This window comes from Chrysochloris asiatica, unplaced genomic scaffold, assembly GCF_000296735.1.
Source record: "Chrysochloris asiatica unplaced genomic scaffold, ChrAsi1.0 scaffold00260, whole genome shotgun sequence".
Lineage (NCBI taxonomy): Eukaryota > Metazoa > Chordata > Mammalia > Afrosoricida > Chrysochloridae > Chrysochloris > Chrysochloris asiatica.
This window is the reverse complement of record NW_006408778.1, coordinates 1,434,589-1,444,447: the sequence shown is the minus strand read 5'-3', so window position 1 is coordinate 1,444,447 and position 9,859 is coordinate 1,434,589. Positions and strand designations below refer to the sequence as shown.

Here is a 9,859-nt window from a genome sequence, read left to right as displayed (position 1 = left end):
AAGAATTTACCATGCTCCTGGTTAGGAAGACTTAACATTGTGAAAATGTCAATATTGCCCAAAGCAATTTATAAGTATAATGCAATCCCAATCCAGATTCCAAGGACATTCTTCAAAGAGAAAGAAAAAACAATTACAAATTTTATATGGAAAGGAAAGAGACCCAGGATAAGCAAAGCACTGCTTAAGAATAAGAAGAATAAGGTTGGAGGCCTGTCACTTCCGGACTTCAAAATTAACTACACGGATAAAGTGGTCAAAACAACTTGGTACTGGTACAATGAAAGGTACATAGATCAATGGAACAGAATCAAGAATCCAGAAATTAACACATCTACATACAGCCAACTGATTTTTGACGAAACACCTAAATATTATTGCATGGGGACGTAATAGTCTCTTCAACAGATGGTGCTGGAAGAACTGGAAAACTACATGCAAAAGACTAAAACAAGACCTGCACCTCACACCTTATACAAAAACCAACTCAACGTGGATTAGGACCTAACTGTGAATTTCAGAATTATGAAGGCCATCAATGAAAAACTCGGGACAATGTGAGGACATTAATCCTGGGAATACACGTTCTACAAAACATTTTGAAAATCACACAAACAAAAGTAGATAAAAATAGATGAGTGGGACATACTAAAAACTAAGAACTTATGTGCATCAAAAGACTGCACCAGAAGAGTAAAAAAGGGAACCCACACAATGGGAAAAAATCTTTTGCAATGACGTATCAGACAAAGGACTCATTTCTGAAATATACAGGAAACTACAACACCTCTACAAGAAAACGACAAATAACTCAATTAAAAAGTGGGCACAGGACATGAACAGACACTTCACTAAGGAAGAGATCTGGGCAGCCAACAAACATATGAATAAATGTTTGCGATCACAAAGCATTAGAGAGATGCAAATCAAAACAACAATGAGATATCATCTCACAATAATAACAGCAAAGATAAAAAATGTAGAGGACAATAAATGCTGGTGGGATGTGGAGAGACTGGGACACTCCTGCATTGCTGGTGGGACTGCAAAATGATCCAACCTCTCTGGAAAGCAATATAACGTTTCCTCAGAAGGTTGAAAATAAAATTACGTTATGATCCAGCAATTCCTCTACTTGATATTTACCCACAAGAAATACAAGCCACAACATGAGTAGATATATGCACACCAATGTTCATAGCAGCACTGTTTACAATAGCAAAAAGATGGAGACAGCGAAGTGCCCATCAACTGAAGAATGGATAAACAAAATGTGGTACATACACAAAATGGAATATTATGCTACCTTGAAGAATAACAAGGAAGCGGCAAGCCACCGCATAACATGAATGAACCTTGAGGACATTATGTTCGGTGAAATTAGTCAGTCACAAAAAGAGAAATACTGCATAAGACCGTTACTGTAAAAGACTAAGAAAAGGAAAACATATTAAAGGGGGGCGGAATTTCTTTGTTGATCGCTGGTAAGTTGGGAGTGGGTGAGGAGAGGGAAGGGAAGGTGGAGCACAGGGCAGGGATTAGTGTGGGTACTGGGGAGGTGGCAATATATAAGAAGGGAGAGGGGAATAGAAGAACAATTGGGCATGTTTGAACGGGCTAAGTGGGACAGAGGTAAAGAATGATGTATACACAAACTTGGAACTGCAGGGCTCTGGGATACAGAGATTGAGACATGGTTGGAATGGGGGAAAAGGGGGAAAAATGTTAAGATGATTGGCTGTCTTTTGAATCTTGGTATTCCTTGCATTATAATATAAAATAGACACTGGAGGGGGAGAGAAAGGAATAGTCAGAAACAACACCATAGAAAGCTTGTAAGTCTGTCTTCTGCCTAAAACTGATTGGAATAACTAAAAGTGCCCAGTGAAGGAGGCTTCCTGCGGAACCTCTGCAATACATAAGACTATAGGTAGAAGCCTGAACTACCTCCAGATCTACAGAGATGGAAATTTTCCATGTGAAAGGATGAGCAGACCAGCCTGGCACGGCTAGAAGAATAGAAGATACTTTTTGAAAGAAAGACCTAAAGGAAAAATACAAAACAATAGAGGCAGACGGACTGTTACTACAAAAAGGAACAAGTTTCTTGCACAGGAAATATCAAGGTAAGTGGTCTTGTCCCCTCAGTGCAAACCCTCTTCCAAGACTAAGACTCAATGGGAATACATGCTCTGATTGGTGACCACGCTCAGCACCAATAAGGGGAAGTGAGGGAAAAACAACAATGAAGTAGTGAGCTAAGCCTTACAATGTGGTAAGTGAAGTGTTCAGCTGATAAGAAGAGAGGGCATATGCACAAGAACACCCACACTTGCAGATAATACCCACTTGACCTGGCTTCAATGACTGCATGATCAGAGCTCAACCAGAAAAAGAAAGAGCAGGAAAAAAAAAAAAAACTAGTAATCTGATGCAATTTGATGAACTTGACCTACACCTATGGAAGCAGTAGCTCAAAAGAGGGAACAAATTCTTACAACAAGAATCATTCCCACCCCTCCACACACAGAGTAGACAGGGATGGTCAACTTGGACATTGGCTACCCAAAATGGGATGGGGATCTACAAAGGCAAGAAGTAACTGGCTTACAAGCTTTCAAGAGAGAACCTAGAGCCGGGGGCCTGGAAGAAGGCAGAATCTCCAATGAGTGGTATCCAATCTGCCTAGGCAGAACTGATGAAATGAAATGCAGATGGGTCTCTTGTGATACCATAGTGAATAATTGTTATCAGGACTGATTTTGAGGGTTGGAAATGTAAAGGTAGACATTTTATAGCAAGGAAGGGAGGGAATAACTTTTCAGTCTAGGAGCGGAGGTCCCTAGGACCATCAATGGAGAAAAGCCGGGAGCAGGACCCTACCAGAGAAGAAGTGATGCCCAAGATGGAGGCAGAGACAATGACATGGAACGATGGAGCAGCTGGGAACTTTAGTTCCAGAGGTGGAGAGCAACTGTATGCTGAAGACTGGGGACGGGGAGGGTGGCGGTAGTGTAAGGGGCAGGCTTGCAGTGTATACCCTTTGGTCATTTGATGATTCATACAGGGGATTGTAACCATGGCAATGATACGATGTACGATAAAATGAATGTAAAACTAATGTTCTCTCATATAAACTATCATATAATTCACTTAAAAAAAAAAAAAAAAAAAACCATGAAGAAGATATGAAAGAAGGAAGAGGTCAAAATGGATGTTAGAAGTCATTGAAACTTGCTCTCCAGCATAGAGATGCTAAAGCAAATGGAAGAAATGAGCAAGTATAAGAGCTGAACAGAAAATTTCAAAGATCAGCTTGAGAAAATAAAGCCAAATATTACAATAAAAGGTGCAAATATCTAGAATCAGAGAACCAAAAAGGAAAAATATACTCAGTATTTCTCCAGCTGGAATAACTGAAGAAAAAAATTAAAGCACCGACATTCTTTACTGAAAGATTATCTGGGCAAATTATTGAATGATGCAGAATGCATCAAAAGAAGATGGAAGGAATACAGAGAGTAACTGTACCAAAAGGAAATGGTTAATGCTCAACCATTTCAAGAGTTAGCTTATGATCAAGAGCCAATGATACTGAAGGAGGAATTCCAAGGTGCATTGAAGGAACTGGCAAATAATTGATGCTTTTGAGTTATGTTGTTGGAAGAGAATTTTGGAAGTGCCATGAGCTGCCAAGAAAACCAACAGATCTGTATTGGAAGAAGTGCAGCCAGAGTGCTCCTTGGATGCCAGGAGGGCCAAATTTTGTCTCTCATACTTCTGACATATTGTTCGGAGAAACCCGTCATTGGAGAAAGATGTAATGTTTGGTAAGGTAAACGATCAGTGAAAAAGAGGAAGTTCCCTCAGTGAGATGGATTGGCACGTAACCACAACAACAACATCTTGAATGAAAAAGTTTATATTCTAATTTCTGCACAACTAATAAACCACACATGAATATCATTATCATATAAAAGTAAAATTCTGCTTCAGATAATTCAAATACAGATATAATAGTACGTCAAAAAAGAACTTTCACAATAACAACTCACATTAAAAAGAGGACAAGGAACTAGGGATATCATTTCTGGTATTAGATGGATCTTGACTATAAACAGAAAATACCCGAAAGAAATTTACTTGTACTATACTCATTATGCAAAGACATTTTACTGTATAGATTTTAAAAAACAAAAACTATGGGTAACATAGCAAGGATGAATATTCCAGACACTTAATTGTACTCATTAAGAACCTGTACATAGAGCAAGAGGGAGTTGACAATAAAAAGGGGCTACTGAATGGTTTAAAATCAAGAAAGTTGTGTGGCAAAGTCTTATCCTTTCACCCTACTTTTAATCAGCTGTTAAATTATAAAAGAAGTTGGATTTTATGAAGTAACACACATCAAGATTAGGAGAAAACCCAGAATAAGCAAAGCACTGCTTAAGATGAAGAAAAAAAGTTGGAAGTCTCTCACTGCCTGTTTTCCCATTTATTATATGGTTATAGTGGTCAAAATAGCTTGGTACTGGCACAACAAAAGATACATAGATTAATGGAACAGAATAGAAAATCCAGAAGTTAACCCATCCACATACAACCAGCTAATCATTGACAAAGAGCCAAAGTACATTGAGTGGGAATACATAGTCTCTTCAACAGACAATGCTGGCAGAACTGGAAATTGAAATGCAAAACATTGAAACAAAACCTTCATTTTATGCCTTATACAAAAACCACCTTACCATGTAGTAAAGACCTAAATATGAAACCCAGAATAATAAAGGTCATCAAAGACAAAATAGGGACACATTTAAGGTTTCTAATACAGGGCACACACAGACCACCAAACATTGTGAAAATTACACAAACAAAAGAAGACAAAATAGATGATTGGAACATACTGAAAATTAGAAACTTATGTGCATCAAAAGATTTCACCAAAAGAGTGAAAAATGAGTCCACAGAATGTGAAAATATCTTAACAATGACATATCAGACAAAGGATTGATTTCTAAATTCTATAGAAAAATTACAGCATCTCTACAAGAAAGAGAGAGAGGAAAAAAATAATTACAAAATGGGGACAGGACATATGGATAGACACTTCAGTAAAGAAGACATTTGGGCAGCCAACAAACATATGAAGAAATGTTTGCAAACATTAGCCATTGGAGAGATGCAAATTAAAACAACAATGAGATATCATCTCACATCATCAATAACAGCAAAGTTAAAAAAATCAGAAGATGATAAACGTTGGTGAAGATGTTGAGAGATTGAGGGAATGAAAAATGGTGCCATCACTCAGGAAAACAGTATGGAACTTCCTCATAAAGTTGGAAATATAAATACCTTATGATTCAACAATTCCACTAGTTGGTATATATTGACAAGAAATATGAACCAGAAGATACATGCACATCAATATTCATAATCACACTATTCACAATAACAAAAAGATGGAGATAACCCAAGTGTCCATCAATGGATAAACAAACTTTGGTATATACACACAATGGAATATTATGCTATCTTGAAGCTGCAAGCCATCAAATAACATGGATAAACCTTGAGGACATTATGATAAGTTAAATTAGTCAGTCACAAAAGGACAAATATTGCATAAGCTCACTATTGTAAAAACTTAAGAAAAGATGCTCATACTAAAAGGGGAAGGAAAAAATGATTAGAGGAAGACACATTAACAACCTTCAATATGCAGATGATATAACCCTGTTTGTACATAGATAATATGAAATATTTGCTGATAAAGATCATAGACTATAGCCTTCTGTATGGGCAACATCTCAATGTAAAGAAAATAAAAGGCATCAAACTGGACTAATACATTGTTTAGTTTCATCTCCATCACTCATTTTTCAGTGTGTCTTATTATGGTAGCTTGTGTGTTGCTATGATTTGGGAAGCAATTCCATGGTTACTTTTAATACCAGCAGGGAAATCTAGGGTGGACTGGTTTCATTTCCGCTTCCAGATGAACACAGAATAGATAGAAGGAGAGATAGCCTACTTCCAAACATTTAGTCACCGAAGACCTTATGAATAGCAGTGAAACACTGTGAGCACCAGATTATTGAATATTGAAACATGATAAAGAGTATCAGAATATTGTAGGATATAGTGCAGGATTGAAGCTCTTCAGGATGGAAGTCATTCTAATTGCGACTGTTATTGTTGTCATGAAGTGTCATAGAGTTTGTTCCGACCCATAGTGACCCTGTATTGGGTTTCCAAGGAGCAGCTGGTGAGCTTGAACTACTGACCTTGTAGTTCAAACTACTTTGCAGTCTAATGCATTACCCCACAGCACCACACGAGGACTGCAAAATGTGACTGGGAAAGACCTTTTTCTTCAATGTAGAGTTGACCTTGATGATGCAAATGAAATAAAGCCCTTGGTACCTTCATTTGTAGATGACACACAACTCAAATGAAGACCAACAGCTGTAAATAGCCATTACTAATCAGAATATGGAAAGTACAAAGCATGAATCAAAGAAAAGTGGAAATTGAAAAAAGTGAAATAGAACACATAATTTCTAGGCCTTAATGAGCTGAAATGGACTGGCCATTTTGAATCTGACAGTCACATGGATTATGATATCGATAATGACAAATTGAAGTTGAATGGCATAACATTCATCATTGAAAAGAATATACCAAGATCAGTCATGAAGTAAAACACTCTCTGTGATAGGAAAATATCCATTAATATCCTACAATGAAGATCAGTTAATATCACTATTATTGAACAACCAATAAAGCTAGTGAGGATGAAATTGAAGAATTCTACCAACTTCTTCAGTCTGAAATTGAAGAAAGATGCACTCAAGATGTATTGATAATTACTGATGATTGGAATGCAAAGGTACAAAACCTAAAGAAAGGATCAATAGTTGGGAAATATGGCCTTGAGGGATAAATGATCCTGGAGATTGCATGATAGACTTTTTCAAGACCAATGACTACTTTATTGAAAGTAATTTTTTTTTAATATACAGTATGAAAGACGACTATGCACATGAACCTAACCAGCTGGAATAAACAGAAATCAAAATGACTGCATCTTTGGAAAGAGATGGTGGTAAAGTGCCATATCATCAGTCAAAACAAGGCCAGGAGTAGATTGTGGAACAGACCTTATGCAAATTGATGCTGAAACTCAAGAAAATTAATATAAGTCCATGAGAGCCAAAATATGACCTTGAGTATATCCCGCCTGAATTTAGAGATCATCTGAAGAACAAATTTGATGCATTAGACACTAAAGAAAGAGGACCAGAAAACTGTTGAATGATATTTGGAACTTCATGCAGGAAGAAAGTAAAAGGTCATTAAGAACACAAGAAAGACAAAAAAGAACAAAATGCATATCAGAAGAGCGTCTGAAACGTGATCTTCATCATGGAGGTGTAATAGTATCTAGAAGACGCAAAGAGGTACAAGAATGGAAAGAAAATTTAAAAAGTTAATTTGAGAAGACACAGTCAAATATTATAATGAAATGTGCATAGAAATGTAGTTAGAAAACCAAAGGGAATAATTATTATCAGTTGTGGGAACTGACCAAAAAAATTAAACTACAACTTATGACATTGAAGGATTCCATATTTTTTTCAATAACTTCATATGCATTAGAAAGTTGGACAGTGAATAAGGAAGACTGTAAAATAATTGGTGCATTTGAGGTATGGAGCTGGAGGAGAATATTGAAAGTACCATGGACTGCCAAATAACAAACAGATCTGTGTTGGAAGTACAGCCAGAGTTCTCCTTGGAATCCAGGAGAGCCAGCCTTCATATCTCATACTTCATAATATCAGGAAGGACCAGTCACTGGAGGAGGATATCATGTTTGGCTAAAAAAGGAAGGTCAGAGAAAATGAGGAAGAACCTCAATGAAATGGATTGGTACAGTGGTTGAAGTGATGGGCTCAGGTACAGCAACGATTGTGAGGTTTGTACAGCACCAGGCAGTGTTTTATTCTGTTCTACATGGATCACTATGAGTCAGTGCCAACTGGAAGGCACCTAACAATGACAAATACTATTGAATTAGTTCCAACACATAGCTACTCTGTATTGGGTTTCTGATGAGCAGCTGCTGAATTAGAATCACCAACTTTGTGGTTCAAACAGACCTTGCAGTCCAGTGTTTATCCTATAGTGTCACACTAGTAGTAACAAACAGGATCATGATAAATGGAGAAAATATTGAAGTCTTTAAAAACACCACATTGTTTGGATCCCACAATCAGCACTCATGGAAACAACAGTCAAGAAATCAAAGGACATATTTCATTGGACATGTCTGATACACTGAAGTCTTTAAAGTGTTCAAGAGCAGATATATCAATTTGATGACTAATGTGCTCCTGAAACAAGTCATGGTGTTTTTAGTAGTCTCATATGTATGTGAAAGTTGGACAATGAGTGAGGAAAACCATTAATTGATTCATTTGCATTAGAGTGTTTTAGGGGCCTGTGGACTTCCAGAAGAACAAACAAATCTGTATTGACAGAAACACATCTAGAATGCTCCTGAGAATCAGATGTCAAGATTTTATCTTTCATACTTGACATACTATTAGGAGGGACAAGTCCCTGGAGAAATACATCATGCTTGGTAAAGTGGAAAGTCAGTCTCCCACCAAAATGGATTAAAATAGTGGCAGTAACAATAGTTTCACATATAAAAACAATTGTGAGGATGGTTCAGGCCCAGACAATGTTTTGTTCAGTTGTGTATAGGGTTATTATGAGTTAGAAATTATTCCATGGAACCTAACAACAACAACAATCATAAAGTGCTACAGCCTGCAGTCTAATTTTCTTTTTCATCTCTAAATTCAATACAGCTGTCTTCTCTCACTCAGGGTTTCTGACACACTCAGGATGTGGTTATCACACTGTGTATCTTGCACAGTAATACATGGCCGTGTCCTCGGAGTTCAGACTGCTTAGATCCATGTAGGCTGTGCTTGCGGATGTTTCCATGGTAATGGTGACTCTGCCCTGGAACTTCTTTGCATAGCCTGTTGCACCATTGTTTGTACTAATCCATCCTATATGCTCAAACCCATGTCCAGAGATCTGCCGCACCCAATGCATGCCATAGCTAGTGAAGGTGTATCCAGAAGCTTTGCAGGAGATCTTCACTGATGACCCAGGCTTCTTCAGTTCAGCTCCAGATTGTACTAGCTGGATCTGGGAGTGACTGCCTGTTGAGAGCAGATTGGGATGGCTGAAATTTGCCTTGACTACCCAAAATGCCTTCCCCATCCCTGGGATTGAGAAACATTTTACCTGTAGCTGCTGCAACCAACAAGAGTGTTCTGCAGATCCAGTCCATGTTTAGAGAGCTGTTTTCTCAGAACTTCCACAAAGGAGTGTTGTTGTTCTTGGTTGGTGTTCTGGAACAGAGTTATATAGTTATTTGACATAGTAGATACCTGAGAATTTACATTTTCATGATGCTGTGAACTTCATGTATTTGCATATTCATGAGGCAGATTATTTAAGACTTAGCTATGGGACCCACCTGAGGAACATGTTTATTTTTAAATTATTTAAAAGACACAACAGTCTAACAAGCAAGAAATGCTAAAGATGCTAACATGGATTTTGATTTTTCAAGTACTACTTGGGGACTTGGAATTTCTACTATATCCCTAAACTTTGAGTGTGTGGAGCCCCTCCAACTGAAGAACTCTGTGAAGGAGACAACCTTGTTTCATGTGTCATTACAATTTCTTAATGGAAGATTGGAATAAATAAGTGTAAGAGGTATGAAATTAAGGTTTTTCTTTGGATATGACAATGAGTAGAC

The 9,859-nt window shown here is 37.5% G+C and overlaps 1 gene segment (V, D, J or C); it reads right to left on the bottom strand.

Annotated features, from left to right (window-relative positions):
• Nucleotides 1-8,934: 8,934 nt before the first annotated feature.
• On the bottom strand, nucleotides 8,935-9,382 carry LOC102819706. The segment is given in 2 exon segments: nucleotides 8,935-9,251; nucleotides 9,337-9,382. Coding segments are annotated over 2 exon segments (363 nt in total).
• Between the last annotated feature and the right edge of the window lie 477 nt (nucleotides 9,383-9,859).